Here is a 15,351-nt window from a genome sequence, read left to right as displayed (position 1 = left end):
ATAATCAAGAAAGATAAACCAATCCCAATAGAAAGAGCAACCTTGCCAATCTCTTTTACTTTTATTTCTTTCTTTTCCTAAACAGTCAATCGTACCAAAGAAGCATATACAGAGAAAGACTTCTGCAACACCTTTTGTTTATATCCATGTATAATTCACAAAACAAAAACACTCATACAAAAACGTATCGACACTTCAAAAAAAAAAAAAGAAAACAAGCGTACAATACGCCTTACCCATGCAATGTGGGGAGTTGAGACAGAAACGCAAATATACAGTTTCTACATAGGGACAATAGACAACCTACATGTACATCATTATTGCAGGAAAAGAATTCCCCCATTTTGCTTCTCTCACAAACCAACACTATATTATAATATACTTTTTTCTTTTTCTTCATAATGACCATCATCTGAAAGAAAATGGGACCAATACCCGTCATATACACTTCACACTATTCCATTTCCTCTTCACTAATAGTGTGTCACCCCCCTCCCCCCTTTTGTCATTTGTGCTAGTTATTCTTTTTTTTCTTTTTTTTTTTTGGTTGCTATTACACCCCAATGTTCATACCTGTTATCTTCTTCATCACCATTACCATTATCAGATCATTACATTTGGTTAAAACTTACCCCATCGAATCAAGTGTGATGCGGGAAAGCGTGAACTTTTTACGGGGCGAAATCCTTCAGGGATGCCATATCCCACACTAATAATCACTGGAACCGTATAATGTGATGGAAGTTGTACCACATTTCGTACCTCTGCCTCATCAAAACCTTCCAAGACTGCCGTATCAAGACCTGCAGCAGTTGCTAAATACAGAAACGTTGTAGCTGGAATCATACTTTGCTTCCACGCGTATGCCTGCATATTCGTTGGCACTGACAACATGGGGGTCCCTGTCCATGCACTATAATAAAACGACACAGCCGCTTTCACATGTGCGAGGGCGTCTAATGGACCCGAATGCATTTGATAATAAACATGCCGCAAAAACATCGCCCCATAAGTAGGCGCGTAGTGTCCAGTTTCTAATCCCATTTCAAGTGCGGCGGCCGCATGCCTCAATGGACGTTTATCACCGGCGAAAACAATCGTCGCTGGGGCTTCTCGCGGTTGTGTTTGATCGAGTGCGGCCCGTGCGAGTGCGGCCCGCTGCGCCGGCTCCTGCACAACGACGGCGACCCACGGCTGTAAATTAAATGCGGTTGGGGCACGAGTAGTGGCGGTGAGAAGTTCGGCGAGAAGTTTGGGATCGACTGGGGCGTTGGTGTTAAAGCGGCGGCAGGAGCAGCGACGCTCCACCACCTCTCGCACTGCCGCAAGAGAAGAATTAGAAGAAGAAGAAAGAGAAGGGGAAGATGTGGAACCCCATCGTAATTTAAATCCAGATTCATCCTTCTCCTCCCTCTTAATATCATTTTCCCTAATATTATGATGGGGGTCTTGGGCCGTGGAAGTGGAAATGGAAGTGCCTGCCATGTTAGATTTCTTCCAGCTCCAGTAGGAGAGGAAAGAGCCCAAGAGACGACGTTGGGTGCCACTCGCTCGCATGATGATAAGTTAGAAATAGGTAGATAGATAGATAAAGTAGAAAGAAGAACAAAAAAAAAAAAGAAAGAGACACCAACACGATGACTCTCTGTTTCCTCGTTACTTTGCTTTTTTCAATTCCTCTTGGAGCCTGATACCGTTATCAACAGCAGAAATTAAAAAGAGGCTAAAAGTATATATATACTTTTTTAAATGTATGTCTGTATGTATTTGGTTACTTAATGTGTTTTTGATACGTATGTATAGAGTTCTCAAATGCACACGTATACCTCTTAGCCTGTCTTTTTTCCGTGCGAATCACGCACAGTCCCAAAGGTGGAAGTGCCGATATACAGAAATACTTTTTTTATTATTTATTTTCTTCCTTTTTGCACAACCCCTAATAAGAGAGGAATGCAGTTTTGATTCAAAAAGGCTAATAGGGTAACTAGAACAGGAAAAAAAAACCAAAAACAAAGGAATGGAATAGAAAGGCAATACAAAGTACAAAGAACAGTAACAACAAAAAAAAGATGAGGGAAAACAGTAATGAAATCAACTACATAGAAACACCCTCAGAAAGAGAAAGTAATAAACACTCAATAGATTGGTCTAGCTTACATACATTAATCAGAATAAACAATCGAGAAGAAAAGAAAAAAAAAAAGACACCAAAAACAACATATGAGAAAAAATGTATACAGAGTAAAAGGAAGAATGAATGGGAAAAACATGCTTTTCAATATAAATAAAAGTACGTAAACAAGATAATATTTTCTCATAAAACAGAGCAAATTGTACATATTTCCATTCATCCATCTAAAGGGCTATGGACATTAGACAGAGAGAAAAAGAGAAACACACACAGAAAGATATATATATATATATATATATATATATATATATATAACCACACAGAGAGGGAGAGGGAGAGATAAAAATAAATAAATAAACATATAGATATATATACACTTCTTTTTTCTTCTCTCGTTTTCTTTTCTGGCCATTATGGAGCAAAACGTCCCCTCTCCGATTCTTCACTTTCCCTTGTTTCAGTCACCTTCATTATCCATGACTAAAGAAGCAGCTTGCATTGGGTGAGGAGATGCAAAGAAATACACCGAACTCATATCTGGTTTTGGACGTCCATAGAAGCCAAGTGACTCACAACGATGACTTGTCTCCTTACATCCTTCATACGTTGTCTTTTTCCCTTTTCCGCCTGTTGCTGTTGTTGCTTTCGTCAAGCGTCGCACCAAAGACTTTTGATGCCCCTTTACACGTTTTCCCTTTGCTGATAGTGGCATACCATCAGCCCCCATATCCCCCAATTCACCCCCTGTTGGTTCATGTTTACAATGATAGTGTAATTTTCCACCATATGGCACTGGGGCATCGCGTGGATCACACCAGCACGCACGTAAGCGGCATGGTGGACCATTAACGCGATGCCAAACCGTTTTAGCACCAGGGGCAAGAACTGGTGGGGCAAGTAACAGTCGATCAAATCCATTTGATAACTCTTTTCCACTATCAATATTGCATTTAGTTCGCCATTCCTGTGCTGCCTCACTTGCTGCAGCAGCAGCAGCAGTAGCACTAGTACAACTAGCCTCAGATCGTCCTCGATTTGTTTTGATACGTGGCATAGTAAATGATCCATCTCCTTCGTTGCTAAATTGAACAGTATATTGATTTTGTGGGCGCGCGGTGTGAATGAAGGCATTCTTGGTTTTACTACTATTTGTTGTACTTCCAATACTACCCGTACGTGCTGTATCTGTAGCATTAATACTACCATTATGTAAACCTTCTGAACCATCCGAAACTTTATTATCCATCATATCTACACCATTCTCACTGGTGTTCTCATCCTTTTTCTTTTCTTCTTCTTCCCACTCTTCTTCACATTCTCCCATCATTTTTTTATGCTCTTCTAATCCAGTTACTTCTTTGTCCTTAAAAGAATTTGAAGAAGAGGAAGAACTTAATGGTGAGCATGTTTCGTTTTTGCCCCAAAGTGCCAATAATGCAGCTGCTTTTTCTTCAGCTTCCCGTTCTGCCATGGCTTCTTTTTCTGCCTCCAGTTCTGCTATATATACGGCTCGTCTAGGTGCGAGAATGTTTTCTACTTCTTCTACAAGATCAGCTGGAAATGGAATACGACCAGAGAGATCGGCGCGAAGTAATTTTTGTCTCAGTAATGCTCGTGCATTAGCGCCAACTTTACTTGCATCTGGTATTTTCTCTGGTCGTACAATCTCCCGCTTACGCTCAAACGTTTCCATATCATACGGTCCATCAAACATCACAACAGCGAGTGTATTATTGTGTTCTCGCAGTAATTCCAGCAATTGATGAAGAAAACCACCTGTGAGATAGTTGTAATCAAGATTGAGAAGACGTAGGTGTGTGTTTTTCTGTAGTGCATGTAAAAGCGGTTCCACATCACTGTCGTAAAGTCCATTATGAAAAAGTGAAAGTTCCCGCAGTGGAGGATCTTGAGCGAGAAATTCAGCAAGGCGTTCACATCCTTCACGTCCAATAGAATTACCAGCGAGATTTAATGATAACAAATTTGGAGGAATTCCACCATTGTTAACATTCATGCCGTTTTCATCATCTTTATCGGGATTTTCAATGCTGTTACCAAGGAGAGCAGCAACTGAGCGTGATGTAAGGGAGTTAAATCCAATGTTTAGTGAACGTAGTGAAGTACTTGCAGCAAGAATTTGTAATACAGCAGGATGACCAGTGATAAGACCTTCATCTCCCAAGTAGTGATTTGGAACATGAATGACTTCTATAGGGGTAACAATAACAATATCTGAACTCTGTATACTTTCCTCCCCTTGTACCTCATCCTCCTGTTCATTATCTTCAATTTTTTCTTCTTCGTGTTCTCTCTGTTCCTCTTGTTTTTCTTCTTTCCTGTATTTATACTCCTCATCCGTAGCTGCACCTTCATCTTTATGATCATTATCTGCATTACCACTCTCTTCCACGACTCGCTCCTCATTCTCTCCTTCCATAGTATTTACATCATTTTCCAGCATGAGGGCATTCTGCATATTTGACAGTAAGACAAGCAAATCCTCACGGTTAGTGCAGACAAAGACACGGTCATCACTAACCTTTCCCAGTAGTTCACGGCTTTGCCCCACACCCATTTTTTCTTTATTCTTCCTTCCCTTGTACTTGTACTTTTAAAAAAATATATACTCGTGTGAGTGTATAAGGTGTATATATATATATATATATATATGTAAAATATATTATATAATCAGAAGAGTAACAACACCTGGTGTTATCGATGCTGCCTATTTTGTTACAGAAAAAAAAGACAGAAACCACAGATTAGATAACTTAAAGGCACAGGACTCTATACAGAAGCAAATATGAGGGATTGCAAACATAAACATAACAAAAACAATATTATATATATAATGATAAAAACACAATCCTCCATAGGTGCATATCTTTTTTTTTCTTCTGAAGGTCTCTATTCTCTGTTTATTCACACCTTCATCTGTGAATAGAAAAAGAGAGAAAACGTTTCTCATAGATTTTAATATACATACAACACTGCAACTAGAGATGCAGCAGTTACATTTTGTAATACTCTTTCTTCTCGCCTTTTAACATCTATTTTTTTTTTCTCTCTTTCTTGTAATCATCTCAAGCGGTACCTCTTCACCGTGTCGAACCTCAGGCAAGAAGGAGGTACGCAAAGAAAAAAAAAAATAGGATAATACATATAGTAAAAGTAATATATCACCATTACAACGTAGCAACAGGGGTATTCCCATCCGCATTAACGAAAGGAGTACGAGCAATACCAGGTGATGTTTTCCTTGACATTTTTGAACACTCCCGCAGAAGTGAGATTAACACGGCGCTAGCTTTTCTTCGACCCAACTCCGCTGCGAGTAGCAACGGTGTACGTCCCACATTATCATGGACATTCAAGTATGACCATTTATCTTCCACCCACGTCTCACGGCGGCCTTCACTGCCGTGTGAATCCAAACCATTCTTTCGTTGTTCCATTATACGACTTGTGATGGGTATTAAATTAGGCGCATCAACGGCTGATGAAACACCTTTAAGAGCGCATGGAAGCCAAAATTCGGTACTTCGTACAAGTGCTACAATACTCTCTGCATCATCCGCCATAACTGCATAGTGTAGTGGCGTAGAACCATTTGCATCCATGAAAAGAGGAGTACCACCATCATCATGACGAAGTAATTCTTGCACAGCTGCGGTGTATCCAGAAGCACATGCATCGTGTAGTGGGAGTCGACCATTACAGTCTAACTGTAATATTAATGTTGAGGCAAGCGGACAGCGGAGAATTTCGCATAGAAGTGGGAGCAGTTCCTTTTGCTTCTTTGCATCACTTTGATCACAAAGGTAATGCAGTGCAGTACGCACCTTTCCATCGGGAATTAGTAAATGACTCGGACATAATAAGGGTCTATCCAGAGAGTTATCATTACTTCCACGTGGAGATGCCGCGGGTACCGCTGCTTGTTGTTGTTGTTGTTGTCCTGTTGTTGTTGTCGTCGTACCAGGCGATAATAGCATAATCCTTGAGTCTCCACTACCGGTATTATCATAAGCATAATTTCCATTAACTTCAGAAGCCATTGAAATATTACTTCCACGAAGATTTTGACTTCGTACACGTGTTGCTTTTTGTGATTGTGATTGTTGTTGTTTAGCGGCACGCCGGGTGGATGGAGATGAAGTTGATCGATTTCGTGTATCACTACGAGCACGAGCTCGTTCGGCTGCTCTAGATGAGTACGAGTCTACCGTACTTAAAGCCGCAAATTCCTCCTGTTGATGAAGCATGAAATCTAACATTTCCGCATTCCCACGTCGAGCCGCAATAATGATGGGAGTTTCTAATGTACATCCACTCTGTGATTCCGGTGCTGCCCCGAAGCGTAATAATTCCCGCACCATTTCACATCCCTGCGGAAGTGAAGATTGGGCGGCGAGGTGTAATGGTGTTTGCTCACGATCATCCATTTCATTAGGTTCAACGTAGTTTTCTAGTAACAATAACATTATATCCGTCAGTCCATCCACTACTGTACGGTGGAGAAGTGTACCACCTGTTGGTAAACCACTGCTATGCCGCACACACGCACAACCAACAGTGAGTAATAGTCGCACAATCCCTACATCACGTGTTATGTAAACCGCCATTTCAAGTGCTGTCTGACCAGAGAGAAGATCTTCTGATTCCACATCAATAACACCTGCAGAGACTGTAGTGGGATCTATTGAAGTACCATCCGATATACCTACAGATGAATGCCGCAATTTACGACGCAGCGAAATAGGACGTTTCTTTGATGGCGGTACAGAAGCAGTACTCATAGACTCCATTACCAGAGAAGCGCTTTCAGCGTGGTGTAGAAGTAATCCTACCACAGAAGACTCACCTGCTAGTACGGCTAGGTGAAGTGGTGTACGTCCTGCGTAGTCTGGTTTACTAGCATGTAACGATTGACCTAATGCAAGCAGTACACGTACAACAGGTACATTTCCATACATTGCAGCATAATGCAATGGTGTTCGTCCACAGCAATCTTGTATATTAATATCAAAATTAGGATGCACAGGTGCAACAAGTTGAGAAAGCATTAACTCCATCACACTTGGATGACGAGCAATGGCAGCGTAGTGTAAGGCACATGCTCCAAACGCATTTTGTACCATTGGATCAGCACGATACTCTACCGAAAGACGACGGATTAACTCAGGGTGATAAGCAATAATAGCATGCATTAAGGGGGTTAAATGTACTGTATATTGCATTTTTGGACGCATCTCATTCTCTTCATTATTATCATCCACAGGAGAGACACCACGAGGCGTACCTGTAGAAGCACCAGAGCTATCACTTAGCGAAGAAATGGAAGGAGAAACTGAAAGAGAGTGATGAAATGGCTGTTGATACTGCGGTGGAGCCTTCAATAATAATGTTTGTTTATTTTCACTAGAGCGTCGTAATAATTTACGTGATTCCTTAGCTACCATCTCTCCATTCACATCCGCCCCACGTTCATACAAATTTTGTATCATAGCCCATGTGTTACTACCAGATGCAAAGTACCACCAAGCATCGGCATCACGCACAATCGTGGGACATTCCATATCACCCATACCACTACCTGGAATATTCCCAATCGCTTTGGATGCTCGTGCGGCTGTTCCCGGCGTAGTTGATGAGGACGCCATAATAGGTGGAAGTGGTGTTAAAATGTAATTTCGCAATGCGGGTGGGGGAAGTGCGGCTAATCGTGCTGCATCTGCAGGGCGTGCGGTTTCACGTATAGCGTACTCCGCATTTGCCCCTTGTCCATAACAGATGAGAGAAACAAGCGCAGACTCTCCAAAGGCGTTAGGAGCATCAATAGATAAACCACGCGCCAGTAAAAGATCTAAAACGGCTGGTTGTGCTGCAGCATAGTGAATTAATGTATAACGACCATCTAGTGAAATTTGTCCAATAGAGTCACCGGCGTCTAGAAGGGTTTCAACAAGTTCTTTATCACCTGCAGCACATGCCCGTGCTAAAGCGGTTTGAATTCCATTTACAAGACAATGAAATATACCATGAGCACCGTAATAAAGTAATAGCTGTATCATCATGGCATCCCCACGGCGAAGAGCCAAATCCATTGCCGTCCAATTATGTACAGATGTACGCGCTGAGAAATCAATCACATCACCCTTTAAATGTACATTAGCGTCTAAATGAAATATTGGGGATAGAGGGCCAGAGGAATCTGGCGAGGCGTGTGAGTGTCGTCCAGAACGTCGTGGTGCACTACCACCACCACCACTACTAACGGCATTCGCTGATGCACTACCAATACGACGTGGAGATGTTGTAGAAGCCGCAGCAACTGATCCATGTGCGACGGAAGAAGAAGGTTGGAGTGAAAACATAGAGGCAACGGTCGGGTCCAGACGTGGTAAACGTTTTAATAATGATATCGGTCGTGGACGGGGTTCACCAATGAGTGCGAGGACTTCCACCAACAATGCGGGTTGACCCATTTGCACAAGCAGATGCAATACCGTACCTGTTTCATCTGGATCCGTGAGGAGATTTTTCCCTTGTAGAGGAAAAAACTCTGAGGGTTTAGCACCGTGATCGAGAAGCCAATTCATCATATTTACAGCTTCTGTGGTACAACGACCGTTTAAGAGGAGAAGTGCAATGAGTGGAGGAAGTGGTTCTGGATAAAATGGCACCTTCTCACGTGCGGTTATTGGATCAGCGCCATTCTCAAATACAGCCTCGGCATCTTGGATATTGTAACGTAGGCAAGCTTCCATTAATTGATGATTCCATGTGTTATTGGGGTCTTCAATAACACGTCTTTTTGTCTTTGGAGGCATATTTCAATTTGTTATTCTTATATTTGCTTTTTGGGGGTTATTATTCTTTTTGTTATTGTTGTAATGGTGGTGCTTAATGCTACTGCTGCTGGTGGTGGTGGGGTTAGATATTTAATTAAATAACGAGCAGATCCCTACCATCCACTATTACTGCAGCTAATAGTATAGAGAAGAGAAAAAAAAAGAAAAAGTAGTAGTAAAATAGCAAAAACAAAAGATAAAAGAAACACCAGAAGAGCAAAAAAAAAAAACATAGACATTTATTTAAAAAGCCTACAGATTTACAAAGGTGATATAATGAACAGGAAAGAAACAAAGACTCTGCTATACAAAGACACACACAGACAAAAAGAAAAAAAAACTGAGAAATACAAAAAGCAGCAATATCACTACTACACCAAGCCCATACATTTAACTAGCACCTCTTTCTTTTTTCTTTGTACTTTTCGTTTCTACTTTTGAGTTGTGTAAAATTCCATACATTATTGAACCTATTGGTGTGTATGTGCTGATATCAATAAATAAGCAATTAAAAAACACGGGATGCTAATGAAAAGAAACAACAACCGAGCAATCAAACGTATACTGATCGCCTTCAAAAGAGCAAATCTAGCACACCACACGGTGTGCAAAAATAGAGAATCAAAAAAAAAAAAGAGTAAAGAAACGCGAAAAAAAAGCTTCCATTGTATAAATATCTATAATAACAAGAATTCGTTGAATACCAAAAAAAAAAAAAGGAAAAAAAAAAATGATAGTACTAAAAGAAGTATGCCAAAAATAACATACTCACGCATTTCTATAGTCACACTTAGCAATGCCATGTGTTTTCCTATCTCGTACCAACACACTCTCACTCACTTTTTTCTTCTTCACCTTATACATCTCTAAGATTTCTTGCTTGTTTTTCTAAGAGATAGACAAGCACAAGCAAAAACGCAAAAAGAAATAACAACAACAAAAACAATAATAATAATAATAATAATAATAATAATAATAATAATAATAATAATAATAATAATAATAATAATAATAATAATAATAATAATAATAAAACTCATAAAATCCTATTTTTTTTCGTTTATTTTATGACTGAAATTGTAAACGCAGCGCATCACGTGCCTTGTATAGTGCGGCGAGTTGTTTATCTGCAGCAGCATCTCCAGTAGAATGATGTTCCGGGGCGTATGGATTTGGTACATGGTTCTGTCCACCAGTATTGCCCAATGTCGACAAGGAAGCTATGGCACTATTATTATTATTATTATTATTATTATTATTATTATTATTATTATTACTGTGGTTGTTGTTACTGTAGGAAATATTACCAGTGCCGTTGCCGCTGGCTGTCCATCCGTTCATGTTTGATGGAAGAATCATTGGTGCACGTGAGAGTGATGAGACTCGATCCGTCACCGGTGGTATTAATCGTTCTTGCCCTGTCGACATTAGAGATGGAGGAGCAGTTGCCGGGTGTGGGGGAAGTCGTTCCGCCGGATTTAATGTCGTACCACTGCTACTACTACTATTCACAGTACTTCCTAATTGCCATCCACCACCAACACCACTATTATTGTTATGATGATTGTTGTTACTGGTGCTGTTGCTACTACTGTTACTGTTATTCATCATGATATTCATAGCGTGACCAGCACTCCATGTTCGCGCCGAACCCATCTTCTCCTCTCGCAACGGCGGTAATTCCGGTGTTGTTGACGCTGATACTCCCTTAGCCACCTGTCCCAATTGTTGTTGTTGTTCACTCAATTGACTCGATTGTGATCGCAAAGAAGATGACATTAAAGTCTGCACTCCACTATTATTATTATTATTATTACCACTCATATTTCCACCTCCGTTTCCTTGTTTATTCTGCGTATTCCCTACACCACCACTGGTTGCCATAGTGAGTTGTTTCTGTCGTATTTGAAGCCAGTCTTCAAAGTCTTTGGTTAACTGCTCCTGTGCACGTTTCATAAAAATATGCATGGCGTCAATGGCTTCTTTTTGTCGCCTAAGAGATTCTGCTAATTCGTTGTATGCGTTCTTTTGTTTAGTTAACTCTTCTAATGCGGCACGTTCGGTTTCATCAACTTCTTCTACACCCTGCATAGCCCGTTCCGCACGAAGTCGTTGAATATGTGCCTTGACTTGTTTAATTCGATCTACGGTTTCATTTAACTGTCGTGCGGTGGTTTTACATGTTTCATAACGTCCCTTTAATTCTCGTTTATTTTCCTCCACTTTTGTACATTGACGATAGGAACGCTTAAAAGCCTCAAAGGCAGTGGCGCGATCCTGCAAAAGATCAGCGTCTGTTAGGGCGGAAAGATCATACACTTCATTTAATTGTTGTTGTTTGCGGAAGAACTCATCCACGGCAGCTGCCTGCGCTGGTGCGAGATGTTCCGGTAAAGCACGACGCATTACTTGTGCTGCTGCTGCTGCCGGCGTTGTTGTTGTTGTTGTTGTTGTTGTTATTTTTGAAGAGGCAGATGATGTTGTCAATGGATTTCGATCAACATTCACATTAGAAGAAGAATAAGAATTATAGGGACTGCTGCCTAATGGTGATAATTGGGATGTGGATATACCTTGCAAAATGGATCCTATTGCCGTCATAGCTGCTGGCTGCGATGGAGTTAAGTGATGATCATTTGTTAAGAGACCTGTTTGTGTTTCAGCGTTAAATCGTGGTCGTTGGGTGCGTTGGAGAACATCAAACAACATATTCATTTCATTCTCCTTTTGTTGTAAACTCACTTCAAGTGCATCAATACGAGATATATAGGCTTCTATTTGTTGTTGATGTTGCTGTTGTTGCTGCGGGGATGATTCACTAGAGAATGCTGTACTTCCCGTAGGACTAGAAACCCCACCCAAAACACCCTTATTCTTATTACTATTATAGTTATTAGTATTAGCACTATTACCCGTTAACATACGCTTCATGATATCAAAACAGTAATAAATACGTGCGAGATCCCCATCAAATCCCTCCATTCGTGCATCACCTGCCGTATCTGCCACATATCGTTCTACCATTTCTGAACATCGCAATTTCTCATCATCGCTAAGCACACGATCCGGCGCCCCACCACCATCTTTTGTATAAAAAGCCAATTGATCTCGTAATTGTTGTAATTCTATCTTGAGACGTCGTACTAAGAGATGTGGATCAATCTCTTCATTAATATGTGCCTCTTGTCGAATAAGGGCCACACGTTGGGCAAAACGACATGTACTAATCGTTTCTGGTAAGTGATCTAAAGATGGATGGGCAGTGGCTAACATACTTGTACGACAATTACTCCCTAGTGAATCACGTAATACCATCGTCATGAAGGAATTTCGAAATGGAACGTGATCGCGTTTTCCACTCGCCTGTTCACTAAGCGCCATAATCACTTGTTCCAAGTAATGCAGAGAAAGATTAATGTATTTTGCCTCTGTGAGAACAGTACCACGTACACCCGTCTTGGCCACCCGTTCACTACCGGCGAGATCTACAAGATTTAATTTTGATCGTCGCACTGTAGCTCCACCACCACCGTGTGGACGTGTCTCAATATATACTGTGAATACACAATGGGAACGAGATGAGGTTTTATTCATTGGTGTTTCACAGTAAAGTCGATTAGTATCCCCAAGAAAAAGAAGATTTAGTGCGGCCTCTGTTGTAGGGGCGCTATGTTGGGCGAGTCCCTTTAAAACGACTTCCTCTTCACTTTCATGTACAGTGACTTGTGGGAGTTCCTCTAGTTTACGAGCATCACGGCCGTGATTCAGTAGATCCTGTCCTTTATCATTATAAATCTGGAGATACGAAATAGTAATATTACACACAGACTCCTCCTGTTGTTGTCGACGGGCAATCTCATCATATATAAGTGCCAGGGCTCGTGGAATAATACCCCGATCATTATAACTCTCTGTTCCACCTGTAATACTAAACGTCTTTCCACTTCCAGTCTGCCCATAGGCAAAGATCGTACTATTATATCCATCCACGGCGGCGAGTACACATTCCTTTGCTACTGTGTTAAACACTTCTTCTTGTGTGGCGTTTGGCTCAAATGCACGGCGAAACACAAAGCGATAATCCTCCGCCGTGTTATTCACAACATCCGCTTCCGCACGGCGATCCACGTGAAAACGCACAATGGAGCGATCAAAGGTGTGTTCCACCGCGTAGGTTGGTGTTTGACTGCTATTATTAATACTATTGGTATTATTAGTACTGTTAAGCGGACGCGGGAGATCTACAGACGGTGGGCGAATACGCAGGAATACACGAATACCCTCCGACTTTCCCATTACTAATCGCACCCACACACAGATAAATAGATACACAGATAGAGAGAATTACGGGAGTAACGGATACAGCGCAAAGAAGAAGAAAAAAGCCGTCGAGCAAAAAAAACAAAAAACAAGGGAAAAAAAGAAGAATGAGGAGAGGCACTAAAAAAAAAAAAGCAAAAAAAAAAGGAAAGAGGAGAAGAAACAAGAAGCACTCTATAATCTGTGACGCTAGTCCTTTTTGAGTATCTTTTCTTTGTTTATGTTTGTATCGCTTTGATTGTTTGTTTGTTTATTTTTCACCTTTTAACTTCTGTTGAGTAAATTTCAACTTGTTTAATTGGTTGCTGCAGTTGTAGCAGGCCACAGTGGCTGTCCACTCCCTTTTTCTTTTCGTTGTGTGCTCTTCTGCAATCTATATATGCATAAAGGCAGAAAAAGAGAGAAAATAAATAAATAAATAAATAAATAAATATATAGATAGATAGATAGATAGATTGATTTGGATATAAATATAGATGCCATAGTGAGTAAAACAGAAAAACACCATATATATGGATAATCACATACACACATTTATAGAGAAATGACTCAAAGAAGAATACAGTACTTCAAGCCAAGAGAAACAAGTTATATATTGATAAGAATAAAGAAAACACCACCCCCCTTTTCGATAACTCCGATAAGAGTGGAAAAAACAATAATGGCAACAGGAAAAAAAAAAGGGGTAAGGAAGAAAGAACCACCACCACGACCATCAACAAAACTCATAATAATAACAATAATAATAATACCAATACAGAGTACAGTGAGTAAAGAGAATTAATTATATATATAGATATAGGTATTGTATAGACGTTGTATATAAATTTAGAATTATGTAACAACCGAGTGTAAGAAAGATAAAAAAGAAAAGATAAATCAAGAAATAAAATAAGAAAAATGAATAAACAATATGCATATAAACATTCTCAATCTACTCTTTTCCCTTTCCCTTTAACCTCAATAGTGAATTTCTTTTGATTATCTTCGTGTGATTCTCTGTTTATATCCATGGGGTGTCTTTCTTTACACCACCAATCAAAAACAACACGAAACAAAATATGCGAAGAATGACAATATCACAAGAGCAACATTCAAAACTAAAAGTCATTCCCTACGCAAATTTCTCAGTATAATGGGATTCCCAAGAAATATATATATATATATATATATATATATATATAAAGAGATGCAAAATAACAATGCTGTTTGAGAATAACAACCATTCCCACTAATCGTTATTCCATTTCATCTATTTTAATACATCTTTCTTCAGTGCGGAACTGCCCACGTGCCTGATGAAATGAAACCAAAAGAAAAGCAGTATATTCATAATATATGAGAAGGAAATCAATAAATCAATAAATAAAACAAAGAAACAGTATATACTCTTTACTAGTATATGCACTTTGTACGAGTTCCTCTTGTTTATTCCACCACACTCTCTAATCTCTCCTGAGAGCGGAAAGAAAAGAAAGAAAGAGAACGAAGGGAGATAATAATAATAATAATAATAATAATAATAATAATAATAATAATAATAATAATAATAATAATAAAGAAAATGTAAGAAAATGGGAGAAAAACACAAGCGCTAATATATATATATATTATACTTTTTCTTTCCCCACTCACTCTCAAATACAAACACACATAGACAGATGCACAAAAATCAGTACTGGGATAACAGAAAGAAAGAGAAAGTGAGTGAGAAATAAAAAAAAGTAATTCAACTAAGACGAAAAATAAAAAAAGAAAATGGTGATACTAACCATCCTTTGCTTGTATCAATTAAATACGCTTCAATTTCTCTCTTCTGCTGCCTCTGTTGGAACCACCATTACTACTAATAGTACTATTGGTATTATTATTATTATTATTATTATTATGATTAATGCTGAAGTGGCATTCACTCCTGGTGGCAAAATTCACCTCTTTCTCTCTCTCTCACACGCACTTACTCACTCTAAATAAATAGATAGATATAGATTGGTAGATAGAAACAAACCATTGTATATATGACATGAAGGAATGTATTATAAATAG

General features: G+C 39.6%; 4 protein-coding genes across 4 annotated transcripts; all 4 read right to left on the bottom strand.

The window, feature by feature from the left end:
- Positions 1–621: 621 nt before the first annotated feature.
- LSM04_003116 (Nitroreductase) lies at positions 622–1,557 on the bottom strand (the record flags this gene model as incomplete). The annotated part of the gene is made up of 1 exon (XM_067338385.1): positions 622–1,557. One exon carries the CDS (start codon positions 1,555–1,557, stop codon positions 622–624), a length of 936 nt encoding a protein of 311 aa, XP_067189292.1.
- A 1,031-nt stretch (positions 1,558–2,588) lies between these two features.
- Positions 2,589–4,706, bottom strand: LSM04_005648 (Leucine-rich repeat; the record flags this gene model as incomplete). The annotated part of the gene is made up of 1 exon (XM_067338374.1): positions 2,589–4,706. One exon carries the CDS (start codon positions 4,704–4,706, stop codon positions 2,589–2,591), a length of 2,118 nt encoding a protein of 705 aa, XP_067189314.1.
- Positions 4,707–5,316: 610 nt separating this feature from the next.
- On the bottom strand, positions 5,317–8,964 carry LSM04_001722 (Ankyrin repeat-containing domain; the record flags this gene model as incomplete). Its single annotated transcript, XM_067338362.1, has 1 exon — positions 5,317–8,964. One exon carries the CDS (start codon positions 8,962–8,964, stop codon positions 5,317–5,319), a length of 3,648 nt encoding a protein of 1,215 aa, XP_067189275.1.
- Positions 8,965–10,050: 1,086 nt separating this feature from the next.
- Positions 10,051–13,281, bottom strand: LSM04_009567 (Kinesin motor domain; the record flags this gene model as incomplete). Its single annotated transcript, XM_067338351.1, has 1 exon — positions 10,051–13,281. The coding sequence occupies one exon, from the start codon at positions 13,279–13,281 to the stop codon at positions 10,051–10,053; it is 3,231 nt and encodes a 1,076-aa protein (XP_067189365.1).
- Positions 13,282–15,351: the final 2,070 nt, after the last annotated feature.

This window comes from Trypanosoma melophagium (genome assembly GCF_022059095.1).
Source record: "Trypanosoma melophagium isolate St. Kilda chromosome Unknown ctg31segment0, whole genome shotgun sequence".
NCBI classification, from domain to species: Eukaryota; Euglenozoa; class Kinetoplastea; order Trypanosomatida; family Trypanosomatidae; genus Trypanosoma; species Trypanosoma melophagium.
This window is presented reverse-complemented; position numbering and strand designations above follow the sequence as displayed.